The 20,000-nt window shown below is 36.8% G+C and overlaps 1 protein-coding gene across 1 annotated transcript in view; it reads right to left on the reverse strand.

Annotated features, from left to right (window-relative positions):
* Positions 1–20,000, reverse strand: part of map3k22 (mitogen-activated protein kinase kinase kinase 22) — a 128,158-nt gene that overhangs the window by 30,263 nt on the left and 77,895 nt on the right. The window contains exons 6-10 of the mRNA XM_061921267.1: positions 13,296–13,395; positions 9,024–9,140; positions 8,830–8,947; positions 3,383–3,516; positions 3,234–3,307 (exon numbers count right to left, since the gene is read on the reverse strand). Of these exons, the coding sequence (XP_061777251.1) occupies positions 3,234–3,307; positions 3,383–3,516; positions 8,830–8,947; positions 9,024–9,140; positions 13,296–13,395 (543 nt within the window). The remainder of the gene's footprint in view (positions 1–3,233; positions 3,308–3,382; positions 3,517–8,829; positions 8,948–9,023; positions 9,141–13,295; positions 13,396–20,000) is intronic.

A 20,000-nucleotide genomic window follows, 5' to 3' on the forward strand; every position in this document is an offset into this window, starting at 1 on the left:
TCAAAATCTACCTACTAACCCACCAGTGCCTCCATGGAAATGCCCCCCTCTACCTCACCCCCAAATCCTCCGCTCCAAACAGGCTAACCTCCTCCGACCTCCACGGGCAAAGCTACGAACTATGGGAGACCGGGCTTTCTGCGCCGCTGCTCCCAGTCTGTGGAACGCTCTCCCTGACTACCTGAGGGTACCACAGACTGTGGATGCTTTTAAAAAAAGGCTTAAAAACCCATCTTTTTAATAAAGCCTTTTTATAGACATGCATGCTGGTTCTAGCTATTGGGCTGTTTCTATAATGTTTATTTTTATTATTTAAAGAAAACATTTTTATTTTCATTTAAAGACACTTTTTTAACTCGCAAAACATTTTTTTAATTGAAGAAAAAATATATAGTTTTACTTGCAAATAGTTTTCTAATTAATGAAAAAAAATGTTTACTTGCAAATATTTTTTCATGGAAGTTTATTTTTATGAGCAAATATTTTTTTAATTAAAGCAAATAATAATTTAGTTGCAATTTTTTTAAGTTCAAGAAAATTTTTTTTTACTTGCAATTTATTATTTTAATAAAAAAAATGTAATTCTTGCAAATGTTTATTTCGATTTAGGTAAATATTTTTTTAACTCGCATTTTTTAATTAAATATATTTATTTTTATTATTTAAAGAAAACATTTTTATTTTCATTTAAAGACACTTTTTTAACTCGCAAAACCTTTTTTTAATTGAAGAAAAAATATATAGTTTTACTTGCAAATAGTTTTTTACAACATTTTTTTTTACTTACAAATCTTTTTTTAATTAATGAAAAAAAATGTTTACTTGCAAATATTTTTCCATGGAAGTTTATTTTTATGAGCAAATATTTTTTTAATTAAAGTAAATAATAATTTAGTTGCAACTTTATTAAGTTCAAGAAAAACATTTTTTACTTGCAATTTATTATTTTAATAAAAAAAAATGTAACTCTTACAAATGTTTATTTTGATTTAGGTAAATATTTTTTTAACTCGCATTTTTTTAATTAAATATATTTATTTTTATTATTTAAAGAAAACATTTTTGTTTTATTTTATTTTATTTTTACCAGAGCACTGCACATTTTGTGAGGGGTTATTTTTATTATTTAAAGAAAACATTTTTATTTTCATTTAAAGACACTTTTTTAACTCGCGAAACATTTTTTTAATTGAAGAAAAAATATATAGTTTTAATTGCAAATAGTTTTTTACAACATTTTTTTTTACTTGCAAATCTTTTTTTAATTAATGAAAAAAAATGTTTACTTGTAAATATTTTTTCATGGAAGTTTATTTTTATGAGCAAATATTTTTTTAATTAAAGTAAATAATAATTTAGTTGCAATTTTTTTAAGTTCAAGAAAAACATTTTTTACTTGCAATTTATTATTTTAATAAAAAAAATTTAATTCTTGCAAATGTTTATTTTGATTTAGGTAAATATTTTTTTAACTCGCATTTTTTTAATTAAATATATTTATTTTTATTATTTAAAGAAAACATTTTTATTTTATTTTATTTTTACCAGAGCACTGCACATTTTGTGAGGGGTTATTTTTATTATTTAAAGAAAACATTTTTATTTTCATTTAAAGACACTTTTTTAACTCGCAAAACATTTTTTTAATTGAAGAAAAAATATATAGTTTTACTTGCAAATAGTTTTTTAAAACATTTTTTTTTTACCTGCAAATCTTTTTTTTAATTAATGAAATCAAATGTTTACTTGCAAATATTTTTACATGGAAGTTTATTTTTATGAACAAATATTTTTTAAATTAATCCATCCATCCATCCATTTTCTACCGCTTATTCCCTTTCGGGGTCGCGGGGGGCGCTGGCGCCTATCTCAGCTACAATCGGGCAGAAAGCGGGGTACACCCTGGACAAGTCGCCATCTCATAATTTAGTTGCAATTTTTTTAAGTTTAAGAAAAACATTTTTTACTTGCAATTTATTATTATAATAAAAAAAATGTAATTCTTGCAAATGTTTATTTTGACTTAGGTAAATATTTTTTGAACTCGCATTTTTTTAATTAAATATTTTTATTTTTATTATTTAAAGACAACATTTTTATTTTCATCTAAAGACACTTTTTTAACTCGCAAAACATTTTTTTAATTGAAGAAAAAATATATAGTTTTACTTGCAAATAGTTTTTTAAAACATTTTCTTTTTTACCTGCAAATCTTTTTTTTAATTAATGAAATCAAATGTTTACTTGCAAATATTTTTTCATGGAAGTTTATTTTTACGAGCAAATATTTTTTTAATTAAAGTAAATAATAATTTAGTTGCAATTTATTATTATTACTATTTTTTTACACTGTGGCACTTTGAGGTTGTTTGCGCAACATAAAGTGCTTTTTTTTTACAAATAAAATCTATTATTATTATTATGATGAGGTGGCGACTTGTCCGGGGTGTACACCGCCTTCCGCACGAATACAGCTGAGATAGGCACCAGCACCCCCCTGCTACCCCAAAAAGGGACAAGCGGTAGGAAAATGGATGGAGTCTCATTCGCAGTGCAAATGTACTTCCAAGACTTTAGATGGCAGCCCTTTGTCCTCTAACTGGGAAGTAGCTTTTCCCAGGCAGCCTGAATGTGTCATGTTACGCCCTACAAAGTGTTCACACTGTAAGTCAGTGGTCCCCAACCATATTCCAGTGCGACGTATTATATGTTTTTTTTTCTTCTTTTTTATGCACTTTCAGCAGGAGCGACTTATACTCCGAAAAATACGGCACACGTTTTTCCTCACTGAGCCGAATTGAATTCTATCTGTTGAATAGATGTCATCAGTGTTTGAAGCTGACACTTATAGTACGGAACACACCAGATTTAGAAAGAGAAATCGCCATGTAAAATCGCTAATGCTTCAGCAAAATCCAATGTGGATTAGCATCAATTCTGTCTCGTGCGTAGATGGCCCAGGTGGGCCTTGTTATCTAAATCACCTGTCGCCTTTATTAGCAGCAGCCGGATTGAGAGACGCGGTTCGAGTTGGAGCCAGAGAGAGAGAGACTTTGCGTCGCAGCTGTTGAAAATGGCAACTTCACTTTGAGGATGTTTGGCTCTCAGTGCTGCTGGACTGACGTCAGGTGCAACAAAGGCGTCGCGATACGGCGCCATTTGAATCGACACGCGACAGAATTGGGTCAGTGCCTTTAAAAGAACAGAATTCTGTCCCCGGTCCCTCCACTCACCTGTCCAGTGCCTGGTCGATTGATTGACAGCTGCTCGACAGCGAGTTTCCCGCGCTGCCAAAGTGATCCAGCATCTGCAACGGGAGAAGACGTTTTGAGTACCGAGGCTCGCCTACGCCCGACTCGGGACTGAAGGAGGGGGTCCTTACGCCGAGGTCCTGAGTCTCGGGGATGAACTCGCCCTCGCTGTGGATGCTGGTGTAGGAGCCCTGGCGGGCGATCTGCTGCTGCTCCTCGGGGACGCTGCCTGGGGGCGGCGACGTGCGGCCTGTGTGCAGGGACCCTGGGGGGGACGGGGGACAGGGGACAGGTGAGACGCCACAAGGACCGAGACGACCTTTCTGAGGTTTGTTATTCTTTATCAATGACGGTCGCAAGTCCAAGGTTGTTAGACGGCAGTAGTGTTGTTTTTTTGTCGCACCCTAAAACGTGTTAATACTGCAAGTATTTTTTTTTTTTCTTTGTCATGAAAAAGGGAGGTTTTTGGGTTGGTGCACTAATTGTAAGTGTATCTTGTGGTTTTTATGTTGATTTTAAAAAAAAAATACCAAAAAAAAAAAATAAATACAAATGAGTAAAAAATTATTCCGCGGCCCGGTGGTTGGAGACCAATCAATCAATGTTTATTTATATAGCCCCAAATCACAAATGTCTCAAAGGACTGCACAAATCGTTACGACTACAACATCCTCGGAAGAACCCACAAAAGGGCAAAAGGGTGTACACGACTGAATTGGGGTCTTATGGCCACTTATGTGGACACTGATACTACCATCTGGTGGTGTCTGAAGAGTATTACATACAATGGAATTTTGTAAAAAAAAAAAGTGTAAAAATAAGAATTAGCATGTCACTAAACATGAAGTACACATTTGTGTACTCATGGACTAAGTACATCATATCAAAAGATGATTCTTAGTTTTTATTCCAAGTAGGGTCCAATAAGCCCAAATAGCAAAGAGAAATTAAAAAAAAAAAAAGCATGTAAACAAACAGCTTAAGGGGTGTCCAAAGTGCGGCCTGCAGCTAATCGTTTACCGGCCCCCCACACATTCACACAACTGAATTGGGGTCTTATGGCCACTTATGTGGACACTGATACTACCATCTGGTGGTGTCTGAAGAGTATTACATACAATGGAATTTTGTACAAATAAAAAAGTGTAAAAATAAGAATTAGCATGTCACTAAACATGAAGGACACGTTTGTGTACTTATGGACTAAGTACATCATATCAAAAGACGATTCTTAATTTTTATTCCAAGTAGGGTCCAATAAGCCCAGATAGCAAAGAGAAATTAAAAAAAAAAAAAAAGCATGTAAACAAACAGCTTAAGCCAGGGGTGTCCAAAGTGCGGCCCGCAGCTAATCATTTACCGGCCCCCCACACATTCACACAACTGAATTGGGGTCTTATGGCCACTTATGTGGACACTGATACTACCATCTGGTGGTGCCTGAAGAGTATTACATACAATGGAATTTTGTACAAAAAAAAAGTGTAAAAATAAGAAGTAGCATGTCACTAAACCTGAAGTACACGTTTGTGTACTCATGGACTAAGTACATCATATCAAAAGATGATTCTTAGTTTTTATTCCAAGTAGGATCCAATAAGCCCAAATAGCAAAGAGAAATTAAAAAAAAAAAAAAAGCATGTAAAGGGGTGTCCAAAGTGCGGCCCGCAGCTAATCGTCTACGGGACCCCCACATATTCTCTAAAAATTGCAAAATTGATAGTATTGCAAAAATAAAAATAAAAACATATAAAAAAAAGTGGAATGAGTTGAAATCTAATGAGAAAAAGTGGGAATGTTGACACAAAGCTGCCATGCAGGCTGTTTTTTTTCCCTTTTGTGAAGTGAAGTGAATTATATTTATATAGCGCTTTTCTCTAATGACTCAAAGCGCTTTACATAGTGAAACCCAATATCTAAGTTACATTTAAAGCAGTGTGGGTGGCACTGGGAGCAGGTGGGTAAAGTGTCTTGCCCAAGGACACAACGGCAGTGACTAGGATGGCGGAAGCGGGAATCGAACCTGCGACCCTCAAGTTGCTGGCACGGCCACTCTACCAACCGAGCTATGCTGCCCCTTTTGTCTTTGTCTATTTTCATTTTTTTCTTTCCATTGCTCGAAAAAAAAAGGGAAAAAAATATATGTTATAATGAATTATTACGTATTATATTATTATTATTATTATTATTATTACTTAAAATTATCATTTTAAAATGTTTTATGTGTAAAAAATATTGCACATATTGTGTGGTTCATCAAAGTTTTATTCGACAAAAGAGCATAAAACACACAAAATAATAGTTCAAACATAAAATCGACAGAGTTAAGAGCGGCCGTGCCAGCAACTTGAGGGTTGCAGGTTCGATTCCCGCCTCCGCCATCCTAGTCACTGCCGTTGTGTCCTTGGGCAAGACACCTGCTCCCAGTGCCACCCACACTGCTTTGAATGTAACTTAGATATTGGGTTTCACTATGTAAAAGCGCTTTGAGTCACTAGAGAAAAGCGCTATATAAATATAATTCACACTCACATATATCGGAAGTAGAGCTCGTAATTAAAAGTTTAAAAAATAAACTAATTAAAATGTATCACTTTGAGTGGGGTAACTTTTGGATCCCAAATATATTTAGTGAGGTGGCGACTTGTCCAGGGTGTACCCCGCCTTCCGCCCGATTGTAGCTGAAATAGGCGCCAACGCCCCCCGCGACCCCAAAAGGGAATAAGCGGTAGAAAATGGATGGATGGATGGAGGATTTTATTCAACTTTTCACTGTGATTACTCAAAAATATTAAATAATTAAAATCAATGGTGTCCTGCATTATTGACATTTTTGGGCTCTAATTACTAAATACTGCATATTTCAGTTTTACTATAAAAAAAGTTGTCTGACAAAAGAATTTTTTTTTTAACTTTATATCAGGGGAAGGGAACCTGTGGTTCTAGAGCCAGATGTGGTTCTTTTGATGACTGCATCTGGCTCTCGGATAAATCTGAGCTGACATTGCTTAACACGATAAATAATGAATAATTCCACTTGTAATCACAGTGTTAAAAATAACGTTCAAAATATAAAACATTCTCATGCATTTTTATGTTTAAGAAGTTGGTAAGAAGTCATTTATTTATTATTGGTTAGTGTGGGGCTTGCCCTCCTGGGGGTTCTTCAGACACCCAAGCACCTTGTTTCAGGGTTCCAATATTGTTTCATTTCCCAATAAGTCTCTCAGTTGCTTTCCAGCAATTGTGATCAGAAAAAAAGGCCCAGGTGGGCCTTCTACGCACCTGTCGCTGATTTTGAGGCCGGTGCTGGCAACACCCTGCTTCGCTGCAGGCCCGCAGGCCACGCCCCCTTCACAGTTAGCTTCAGAATAACAATGTTTTTACAAAGAATAAGAGACCTCTCTAGAAATGTTTCTTAAAAATGCACGCGTTTTGTTGTGTTCAGTGTTAAAAAAAAATATTATAGGGCTCTTACGGAAATACATTTGAAAACCGACCCCTGCTTTATATCAACCTCAACTTGATATCGAGATTTACTCTAAGCCAGGGGTAGGGAACCTATGGCTCTAGAGCCAGATGTGGCTCTTTTGATGACCGCATCTGGATCTCTGATAAATCTGAGCTGACGTTGCTTAACACGATAAATAATGAATAATTCCACTTGTAATCAGTGTTAAAAATAACGTTCAAAATATAAAACATTCTCATGCATTTTTATGTTTAAGAAGTTGGTAAGAAGTCATTTATTTATTATTGGTTAGTGTGGGGCTTGCCCTCCAGGGGGTTCTTCAGACCCCCAAGCGCCGACATGTGAGCCCGTTTCAGGGTTACGATATTGTTTTATTTCTCAATAAGTCCCTCAGTTGCTTTCCAGCAATTGTGATCAGATAAAAAGGCCCAGGTGGGCCTTCTACGCACCTGTCGCCGATTTCGAGGCCGGCACTGGCAACACCCTGCTTCGCTGCAGGCCCACAGGCCACGCCCCCTTTCACAGTTAGCTTCAGAATAACAATGTTTTTACAAAGAATAACAGACCTCTCTAGAAATGTTTCTTAAAAATGCACGCGTTTTGTTGTGTTCAGTGTTAAAAAAAAATATTATAGGGCTCTTACGGAAATACATTTGAAAACCGACCCCTGCTTTATATCAACCTCAACTTGATATCGAGATTTACTCTAAGCCAGGGGTAGGGAACCTATGGTTCTAGAGCCAGATGTGGCTCTTTTGATGACCGCATCTGGATCTCTGATAAATCTGAGCTGACGTTGCTTAACACGATAAATAATGAATAATTCCACTTGTAATCACAGTGTTAAAAATAACGTTCAAAATATAAAACCTTCTCATGCATTTTTATGTTTAAGAAGTTGGTAAGAAGTTATGTATTTATTATTGGTTAGCGTGGGACTTGCCCTCCTGGGGGTTCTTCAGGCCCCCAAGCACCGACATGAGAGCCCGTTTCAGGGTTACAATATTGTTTTATTTCTCAATAAGTCTCTCAGTTGCTTTCCAGCAATTTTGATCAGATAAAAAGGCCCAGGTGGGCCTTCTACGCACCTGTCGCTGATTTTGAGGCCGGTGCTGGCAACACCCTGCTTCGCTGCAGGCCCGCAGGCCACGCCCCTTTCACAGTTAGCTTCAGAATAACAATATTTTTACAAAGAATAAGAGACCTCTCTAGAAATGTTTCTTAAAAATGCACGCGTTTTGTTGTGTTCAGTGTTAAAAAAAAATAGTATAGGGCTCTTACGGAAATACATTTGAAAACCGACCCCTGCTTTATATCAACCTCAACTTGATATCGAGATTTACTCTATGCCAGGGGTAGGGAACCTATGGTTCTAGAGCCAGATGTGGCTCTTTTGATGACTGCATCTGGATCTCGGATAAATCTTAGCTGACGTTGCTTAACACGATAATTCTGCTGGTAATCACAGTGTTAAAAATAACATTCAAATTATAAAACATTCTCATACATTTTAATCCATCCATCCGGTTTCTACCGCACCTGGAATGAAGTATTATATTTATTGTTGGTTAGCTTCAGAATAACAATGTTATTCAAAAGAATAATAGACTTATTATACTAAAAATGTTGGTCTTACTTAAAAATGCACGCATTTAGTTGTATTCAGTGTTAAAAAAAATAATATATGTCTCTCACTGAAATACATTTTTAAAATATTTGGCTTTTATGGCTCTCTCAGACAAAAAGGTTCCCAACCCCTGCTCTAAGCGTTAAATAAAAAAAAAATAAAAATAAAAAAAATTAAAAAAAAGACTTATTTTTAACATTTTAGTGACTGAGACCCTTTATGGTCCCCGGGAGCCCTAAAGGTAAAAAAAAAAAAAAAAAAATCCATATATTTTTTTATGGTTTGAAAATGAAAAATATCAAAATGGCCCCCGTATGCTTAAATTTTTTCCGGGTGGAAAAAGTTTGGACACCCCTTTAGTTTGGCGTTTGTGCGCCACTACTAGAAATAATGCGATATAACGGAGAGTTAGCGCCCTCTAGCTGCACACCTAAACACTCACGAAGCCAAGAAATGGCGGGAGGGAGGAGTGGTCTCACCTGTGGAATGTTTGCGCACTCGCTCCGCCGAGCCCTTCAGTAACGAGCCTTTCAGGTCGCCCAGCGAACGCGACGACCTCATCTCGCTCTGCTTGTCCCTGCTGGCCACCTGCAGGTACTGCAGACAGGAAGTGGGCGACACGTCATACTTCCTGCAAGAGGTGACTGTCGGGGGGGAGGGGGGGGTTCCTCACCTGGTTGTTCTTGGGGGTCTTGAGCAGGATCCGCAGCAGGCCGTTGGTCACGGTGCTGCAGCTCAGAGACAAGACGGCCTGGTCCAGGTCTTCCTGGGTCTTCAGGGGCAGAAGCAGCTAAGAAAAAAACGGACAATTATGAGGACACTTGAAGGCATCGTCAGGCTGGTCTCATTGAGGGTCACATGACACGAATGTCTGCCCCTAACTCTGAATATATGTATAATACTGCAGGTGCATTGCATCAAATATATTTTGATGTACACTTTTTAAATAAATATGCAAATTTAACAGTAAAAAAATGGCAACTCTGACAACAGATTGTACTCAAAAATATCCATCCATTTCCTACCGCTTATTCCCTTTAGGGTCTCAAAAATATCAAATGTTGATACTTTGACATGATATCACACACAAACAAGCCGCATAACTGCTTGTATCGCACATGATATCACACACAAGTTAACACACTACAGGACTGCTTGTATCGCACATGATATTTCACACAAGTAAACACGCTGCAGGGCTGCTTGTATCGCACATGATATCACACACAAGTAAACACACTGCAGGACTGTTTGTATCGCACATGATATCACACACAAGTAAACACACTGCAGGACTGTTTGTATCGCACATGATATCACACACAAGTAAACAGTGCAGGGGTACCTGTATCGCACATGATATCACACACAAGTAAACAAAGTACAAGACAGCTTGTATCACACATGATATCACACACAAGTAAACAAAGTACAAGACAGCTTGTATCGCACATGATATCACACACAAGTTAGCACACTGCAGGACCGCTTGTATCGCACGTGAGATCACACACAAGTAAACACAGTGCAAGACTGCTTGTATCGCACATATTACACACAAGTAAACACGCTGCAGGACCGCTTGTATCGCATATGATATCACACACAAGTAAACAGTGCAGGACTGCTTATATCACAAATGATATCACACTCGTGTGGACACAGTGCAGGCCTGCTTGTATCGCACATGATACCACACACAAGTAAACACACTGCAGGACTGCTTATATCGCACATGATATCACACACAAGTAAACAGTGCAGGGGTACTTGTATCGCACATGATATCACACACAAGTAAACAAAGTACAAGACAGCTTGTATCACACACAAGTCAACAGTGCAGGACTGCTTGTATCGCACATGATATCACACACAAGTAAACACACTGCAGGGCTGCTCGAATCGCACGTGATATCACACACAAGTAAACACAGTGCAAGACAGCTTGCATCGCACATGATATCACACACAATTAAACATGCCGCAGGACGTCTTGTATCACACATGATATCACACACAATTAAACACGCTGCAGGACTGCTTGTATCGCACATGATATCACACACAAGTAAACACGCCGCAGGACTGCTTGTATCACACATACAAGTAAACACAGTGCAGGACTGCTTGTATCGCACATATTACACACAAGTAAACACGCTGCAGTACTACTTGTACACATGATATCACACACTAGTAACCACGCTACAGGACTGCTTGTATCACACACAAGTAAACACTGCAGGCCTGCTCGAATCACACATGATATCACACACAAGTAAACACAGTGCAGGACTGCTTGTATCGCACAGGATATCAAACACAAGTAAACACATTGCAGGCCTGCTCGAATCGTACGTGATATCACACACAAGTAAACACAGTGCAAGACAGCTTGTATCACACATGATATCACACACAAGTAAACAGTGCAGGACTGCTTGTATCACACATGATATCACACACAAGTAAACAGTGCAGGACTGCTTGTATCACACATGATATCACACACAAGTAAACAGTGCAGGACTGCTTGTATCACACATGATATCACACACAAGTAAACAGTGCAGGACTGCTTCTATCGCACATGATATCACACACAAGTAAACACAGTGCAGGACTGCTTGTATCGCACATATTACACACAAGTAAACACGCTGCAGTACTACTTGTACACATGATATCACACACTAGTAAGCACGCTACAGGACCGCTTGTATCACACACAAGTCAACAGTGCAGGACTGCTTGTATCGCACATTATATCAAACACAAGTAAACACACTGCAGGCCTGCTCGAATCCCACGTGATATCACACACAAGTAAACACAGTGCAAGACAGCTTGCATCGCACATGATATCACACTCGTGTAAACAGTGCAGGACTGCTTGTATCGCACATATTACACACAAGTAAACACGCTGCAGTACTACTTGTACACATGATATCACACACTAGTAACCACGCTACATGACTGCTTGTATCACACACAAGTCAACAGTGCAGGACTGTTTGTATCGCACAGGATATCAAACACAAGTAAACACATTGCAGGCCTGCTCGAATCGTACGTGATATCACACACAAGTTAACACAGTGCAGGACTGCTTGTATCGCACATATTACACACAAGTAAACACGCTGCAGTACTACCTGTACACATGATATCACACACTAGTAAACATGCCGCAGGATGTCTTGTATCACACACGTCAACAGAGCAGGACTGCTTGTATCGCACAGGATATCACACACAAGTAAACACAACGCAGGACTGCTTGTATCGAACATGACATCACAAACAAGTAAACACAACGCAAGACAGCTTGTATCACACATGATATCCCACACAAGTAAACAGTGCAGGACAGCTTGTATCGCACATTATATCACACACAAGTAAACAGTGCAGGACAGCTTGTATCGCACAGGATATCAAACACAAGTAAACACACTGCAGGCCTGCTTGAATCGCACGTGATATCACACACAAGTAAACACACTACAGGACAGCTTGCATCGCACATGATATCACACACAATTAAACATGCCGCAGGATGTGTTGTATCACACACAAGTCAACAGTGCAGGACTGCTTGTATCCCACATGATATCACAAACAACTAAACACACTACAGGACAGCTTGCATCGCACATGATATCACACACAACTAAACACACTACAGGACAGCTTGCATCGCACATGATATCACACACAACTAAACACACTACAAGACAGCTTGCATCGCACATGATATCACACACTACTAAACACACTACAGGACAGCTTGCATCGCACATGATATCACACACAACTAAACACACTACAGGACAGCTTGCATCGCACATGATATCACACACAACTAAACACACTACAAGACAGCTTGCATCGCACATGATATCACACACAACTAAACACACTACAAGACAGCTTGCATCGCACACGATATCACACACAACTAAACACACTACAGGACAGCTTGCATCGCACATGATATCACACACAAGTAAACATGCCGCAGGACGTCTTGTATCACACATGATATCACACACAATTAAACACGCCGCAGGACTGCTTGTATCACACATGATATCACACACAATTAATCACGCTGCAGGACTGCTTGTATCACACATGATATCACACACAATTAAACAAACTGCAGGACGTCTTGTATCGCACATGATATCACACACAATTAAACACGCCGCAGGACTGCTTGTATCGCACATGATATCACACACAATTAAACACGCTGCAGGACAGCTTGTATCACACATGATATCACACACAACTAAACACACTACAAGACAGCTTGCATCGCACATGATATCACACACAAGTAAACACACTACAAGACAGCTTGCATCGCACATGATATCACACACAATTAAACATGCCGCAGGACGTCTTGTATCACACATGATATCACACACAATTAATCACGCTGCAGAACTGCTTGTATTGCACATGATATCACACACAATTAAACATGCCGCAGGACGTCTTGTATCACACATGATATCACACACAAGTAAACACGCTGCAGGACTGCTTGTATCACACATGATATCACACACAATTAAACAAACTGCAGGACGTCTTGTATCGCACATGATATCACACACAATTAAACACGCCGCAGGACTGCTTGTATCACACATGATATCACACACAATTAAACACGCTGCAGGACTGCTTGTATCACACATGATATCACACACAATTAAACACGCTGCAGGACTGCTTGTATCACACATGATATCACACACAATTAAACACGCTGCAGGACTGCTTGTATCACACATGATATCACACACAATTAAACATGCCGCAGGACGTCTTGTATCACACATGATATCACACACAATTAATCACGCTGCAGGACAGCTTGTATCGCACATGATATCCCACAGGGAAGTAGAGAGTGCACTACCTCCTTCTCCATGAAGAACATCTCCATCTGCTGGCCAAAGGCTTCTGTCACTTTCTGCAGCAGCTCCTTGATCTTCAGCGGCCGCTGGAAGGGGATGATCCTGCAGCGCAGAGAGGTGAAAGGTCATTTACTCCAGAGGTGAAAGGTCATTTACTCCAGAGGTGAAAGGTCAATAAGCATTTTGATGTTTTGTGCTCCCTTGTTGTCTGTCACAGCATCAACAAAAACACCAAGTCTATCCCGTCCTATAACAATGATAACTGTCATCATTATCATCACAGTATCTGTCATTAGGGATGGTTTGAACCCATACGGTGTCGATCCAGAATCGATACCTGTACTCAACGGTAAATATCAATTGCATAAAATCTACTTAGAAATGATAACTGTGTTTTATTATCACATTTGAGTCTCACTTGCGATGCAGTTCCACTTCCAAGACCTTAGATGGCAGCACTGGAAAGGCTGTGTTGTTTGAACTATCCATCCATCCATTTTCTACCGCTTAGTCCCTTTCGGGGTCGCGGGGGGCGCTGGCGCCGATCTCAGCTACAATCGGGCGGAAGGCGGGGTACACCCTGGACAAGTCGCCACCTCATTCCAGGGCCAACACAACTAGGAAGTAGCCTTCTCCATGCAGCTGAATGTTGCGCCCTACAACGTGTTTGTACTGTAAGTGTTGTGCTTCTGACACACCAGATGTTTAATCATCTTTTCCAGACTATAACCCCCCCCCCTTAACAGAGACAGAACGTATCATACTGCTTTAGCAAAATTTTGCAGAATATACTTTTTTTTTTTTTTTTAAATAGTTATTTAGCAAAGTTTTGCAATGAGTATTCTTTTTTTTTTTTTTAAATATTCACTTATTTGTTTTATTAAAGTTTTATCAAAGTAAATATTCACAACAGGTTTACTATCATTTACCCAGCGTGACACTCTCTCCAGGTCCTGATTGAAGTTCTATTCTAGGTCATTGAAGGTAGAGGCAGTACTTTATAGAGTTGTGTCATCTACGTACATAACTATATTGGTGTTTGTTGTAACACAGGGAAGATCATTAGTACAAACAATAAAAAGTAAAGGACCTAAGGAGCTTCCTTGAGGCACGCCTCAGTAATTGTACTTCCGTTCGGATGGACTGCCAAAAAACACACTCTCTGTGATCTTCCTGATAGATAGCTCAACATCCAAGAAAGTGACATACTATTAAAACCATATTTTCTCAGTTTGGAGATCATTATGTTGTGATCTACGACATCCAATGCCGCACTGAAGTCAATCAGGACAGTTCCAACCATCTTCTTGACATCCATTTGTGACAGCCAGTCGTCAGTCAGCCAAGTTAGAGCAGTAGATGTTGAGTGATCTTGTCTAAAAGCATGCTGGGAACATGATATCAGTTTGTTGTAGGCAAAGTAATCTTGAATCTGTTTGAAAATAACTTTTTCCATTAATTTCCTAAGGACAGGAAGTATGCTTATTGGTCTACTGTTTTTAACAGTAAAATCTTTATTTTTGTCCTTGGGTAGAGGGATGACTTTGGCCTCCTTCCAAAGCCCAGGACAGACTCCATATCTTAATGATTTATTAAATATATGACAAATCAGAGTTGATACATGGCATGACGCAATCCTTAATCAATATGTTGTCCATCAAAATAATTTGTAGGTCAATATGTGGTCCATGAAAATAATTTGTAGGTCAATATGTCGTCCATCGAAATAATTTGTAGGTCAATATGTCGTCCATCGAAATAATTTGTAGGTCAATATGTCGTCCATCAAAATAATTTGTAGGTCAATATGTCGTCCGTCAAAATAATTTGTAGGTCAATATGTTGTCCATCAAAATAATTTGTAGGTCAATATGTGGTCCATCAAAATAATTCGTAGGTCAATATGTGGTCCATCAAAATAATTTGTAGGTCAATATGTTGTCCATGAAAATAATTTGTAGGTCAATATGTTGTCCATCAAAATAATTTGTAGGTCAATATGTCGTCCGTCAAAATAATTTGTAGGTCGATATGTCATCCGTCAAAATAATTTGTAGGTCAATATGTTGTCCATCAAAATAATTTGTAGGTCAATATGTTGTCCGTCAAAATAATTTGTAGGTCAATATGTTGTCCATGAAAATAATTTGTAGGTCAATATGTCGTCCATGAAAATAATTTGTAGGTCAATATGTCGTCCATCAAAATAATTTGTAGGTCAATATGTGGTCCATGAAAATAATTTGTAGGTCAATATGTTGTCCATGAAAATAATTTGTAGGTCAATATGTTGTCCATGAAAATAATTTGTAGGTCAATATGTTGTCCATGAAAATAATTTGTAGGTCAATATGTTGTCCATGAAAATAATTTGTAGGTCAATATGTCGTCCATCAAAATAATTTGTAGGTCAATATGTTGTCCATCAAAATAATTTGTAGGTCAATATGTGGTCCATCAAAATAATTTGTAGGTCAATATGTGGTCCATGAAAATAATTTGTAGGTCAATATGTTGTCCATCAAAATAATTTGTAGGTCAATATGTGGTCCATCAAAATAATTTGTAGGTCAATATGTTGTCCATGAAAATAATTTGTAGGTCAATATGTCGTCCATCAAAATAATTTGTAGGTCAATATGTTGTCCATCAAAATAATTTGTAGGTCAATATGTCTTCCATCAAAATAATTTGTAGGTCAATATGTCGTCCATCAAAATAATTTGTAGGTCAATATGTTGTCCATGAAAATAATTTGTAGGTCAATATGTCGCCCATGAAAATAAAATGTAGGTCTATATGTTGTCCATGAAAATAATTTGTAGGTCAATATGTGGTCCATCAAAATAATTTGTAGGTCAATATGTTGTCCATGAAAATAATTTGTAGGTCAATATGTCGTCCATGAAAATAAAATGTAGGTCAATATGTTGTCCATCAAAATAATTTGTAGGTCAATATGTCGTCCATGAAAATAATTTGTAGGTCAATATGTCCTCCATGAAAATAATTTGTAGGTCAATATGTCCTCCATGAAAATAATTTGTAGGTCAATATGTCGTCCATGAAAATAATTTGTAGGTCAATATGTCCTCCATGAAAATAATTTGTAGGTCAATATGTCGTCCATGAAAATAATTTGTAGGTCAATATGTCGTCCATCAAAATAATTTGTAGGTCAATATGTCCTCCATGAAAATAATTTGTAGGTCAATATGTCGTCCATGTAAATAATTTGTAGGTCAATATGTCGTCCATGAAAATAATTTGTAGGTCAATATGTCGTCCATGAAAATAATTTGTAGGTCAATATGTCCTCCATGAAAATAATTTGTAGGTCAATATGTGGTCCATCAAAATAATTTGTAGGTCAATATGTCGTCCATGAAAATAATTTGTAGGTCAATATGTTGTCCATGAAAATACTTTGTAGGTCAATATGTGGTCCATGAAAATAATTTGTAGGTCAATATGTTGTCCATCAAAATAATTTGTAAGTCAATATGTGGTCCATGAAAATAATTTGTAGGTCAATATGTCGTCCATCAAAATAATTTGTAAGTCAATATGTTGTCCATCAAAATAATTTGTAGGTCAATATGTTGTCCATGAAAATAATTTGTAGGTCAATATGTCGTCCATGAAAATAAAATGTAGGTCAATATGTTGTCCATCAAAATAATTTGTAGGTCAATATGTTGTCCATCAAAATAATTTGTAGGTCAATATGTCTTCCATCAAAATAATTTGTAGGTCAATATGTCGTCCATCAAAATAATTTGTAGGTCAATATGTTGTCCATGAAAATAATTTGTAGGTCAATATGTCGCCCATGAAAATAAAATGTAGGTCTATATGTTGTCCATGAAAATAATTTGTAGGTCAATATGTGGTCCATCAAAATAATTTGTAGGTCAATATGTTGTCCATGAAAATAATTTGTAGGTCAATATGTCGTCCATGAAAATAAAATGTAGGTCAATATGTTGTCCATCAAAATAATTTGTAGGTCAATATGTCGTCCATGAAAATAATTTGTAGGTCAATATGTCCTCCATGAAAATAATTTGTAGGTCAATATGTCCTCCATGAAAATAATTTGTAGGTCAATATGTCGTCCATGAAAATAATTTGTAGGTCAATATGTCCTCCATGAAAATAATTTGTAGGTCAATATGTCGTCCATGAAAATAATTTGTAGGTCAATATGTCGTCCATCAAAATAATTTGTAGGTCAATATGTCCTCCATGAAAATAATTTGTAGGTCAATATGTCGTCCATGTAAATAATTTGTAGGTCAATATGTCGTCCATGAAAATAATTTGTAGGTCAATATGTCGTCCATGAAAATAATTTGTAGGTCAATATGTCCTCCATGAAAATAATTTGTAGGTCAATATGTGGTCCATCAAAATAATTTGTAGGTCAATATGTCGTCCATGAAAATAATTTGTAGGTCAATATGTTGTCCATGAAAATACTTTGTAGGTCAATATGTGGTCCATGAAAATAATTTGTAGGTCAATATGTTGTCCATCAAAATAATTTGTAAGTCAATATGTGGTCCATGAAAATAATTTGTAGGTCAATATGTCGTCCATCAAAATAATTTGTAAGTCAATATGTTGTCCATCAAAATAATTTGTAGGTCAATATGTTGTCCATCAAAATAATTTGTAGGTCAATATGTCGCCCATGAAAATAATTTGTAGGTCAATATGTCGTCCATCAAAATAATTTGTAGGTCAATATGTCGCCCATGAAAATAATTTGTAGGTCAATATGTCGCCCATCAAAATAATTTGTAGGTCAATATGTCGCCCATGAAAATAATTTGTAGGTCAATATGTTGTCCATCAAAATAATTTGTAGGTCAATATGTCGTCCATCAAAATAATTTGTAGGTCAATATGTCGTCCATCGAAATAATTTGTAGGTCAATATGTCGCCCATGAAAATAATTTGTAGGTCAATATGTCGTCCATCAAAATAATTTGTAGGTCAATATGTCGCCCATGAAAATAATTTGTAGGTCAATATGTTGTCCATCAAAATAATTTGTAGGTCAATATGTCGTCCATCGAAATAATTTGTAGGTCAATATGTCGTCCATGAAAATAATTTGTAGGTCAATATGTCGTTCGTCGAAATAATTTGTAGGTCAATATGTCGTCCATCAAAATAATTTGTAGGTCAATATGTCGTTCGTCGAAATAATTTGTAGGTCAATATGTCGCCCATGAAAATAATTTGTAGGTCAATATGTCGTTCGTCGAAATAATTTGTAGGTCAATATGTCGTCCATCAAAATAATTTGTAGGTCAATATGTCGTCCATGAAAATAATTTGTAGGTCAATATGTGGTCCATCAAAAAAATTTGTAGGTCAATATGTTGTCCATGAAAATAATTTGTAGGTCAATATGTCGTCCATCAAAATAATTTGTAGGTCAATATGTCGTCCATGAAAATAATTTGTAGGTCAATATGTCGTCCATGAAAATAATTTGTAGGTCAATATGTCGTCCATCGAAAATAATTTGTAGGTCAATATGTCGCCCATGAAAATAATTTGTAGGTCAATATGTCGTTCGTCGAAATAATTTGTAGGTCAATATGTCGTCCATGAAAATAATTTGTAGGTCAATATGTGGTCCATCAAAAAAATTTGTAGGTCAATATGTTGTCCATGAAAATAATTTGTAGGTCAATATGTCGTCCATCAAAATAATTTGTAGGTCAATATGTCGTCCGTTGAAAATAATTTGTAGGTCAATATGTTGTCCATCAAAATAATTTGTAGGTCAATATGTCGTCCGTTGAAATAATTTGTAGGTCAATATGTCGTCCGTTGAAATAATTTGTAGGTCAATATGTGGTCCATGAAAATAATTTGTAGGTCAATATGTCGTCCATGAAAATAATTTGTAGGTCAATATGTTGTCCATGAAAATAATTTGTAGGTCAATATGTCGTCCATGAAAATAATTTGTAGGTCAATATGTCGTCCGTTGAAATAATTTGTAGGTCAATATGTGGTCCATGAAAATAATTTGTAGGTCAATATGTCGTCCATGAAAATAATTTGTAGGTCAATATGTTGTCCATCAAAATAATTTGTAGGTCAATATGTGGTCCATGAAAATAATTTGTAGGTCAATATGTGGTCCGTCAAAATAATTTGTAGGTCAATATGTTGTCCATCAAAATAATTTGTAGGTCAATATGTCGTCCATGAAAATAATTTGTAGGTCAATATGTTGTCCATGAAAATAATTTGTAGGTCAATATGTGGTCCATGAAAATAATTTGTAGGTCAATATGTTGTCCATGAAAATAATTTGTAGGTCAATATGTCGTCCATCAAAATAATTTGTAGGTCAATATGTCGTCCATCGAAATAATTTGTAGGTCAATATGTCGTCCATGAAAATAATTTGTAGGTCAATATGTTGTCCATGAAAATAATTTGTAGGTCAATATGTCGTCCATGAAAATAATTTGTAGGTCAATATGTCGTCCATGAAAATAATTTGTAGGTCAATATGTTGTCCATGAAAATAATTTGTAGGTCAATATGTCGTCCATCAAAATAATTTGTAGGTCAATATGTCGTCCATCGAAATAATTTGTAGGTCAATATGTCGTCCATGAAAATAATTTGTAGGTCAATATGTTGTCCATGAAAATAATTTGTAGGTCAATAT

This window comes from Nerophis ophidion, linkage group LG15 (genome assembly GCF_033978795.1).
Source record: "Nerophis ophidion isolate RoL-2023_Sa linkage group LG15, RoL_Noph_v1.0, whole genome shotgun sequence".
Taxonomy (NCBI): Eukaryota; Metazoa; Chordata; class Actinopteri; order Syngnathiformes; family Syngnathidae; genus Nerophis; species Nerophis ophidion.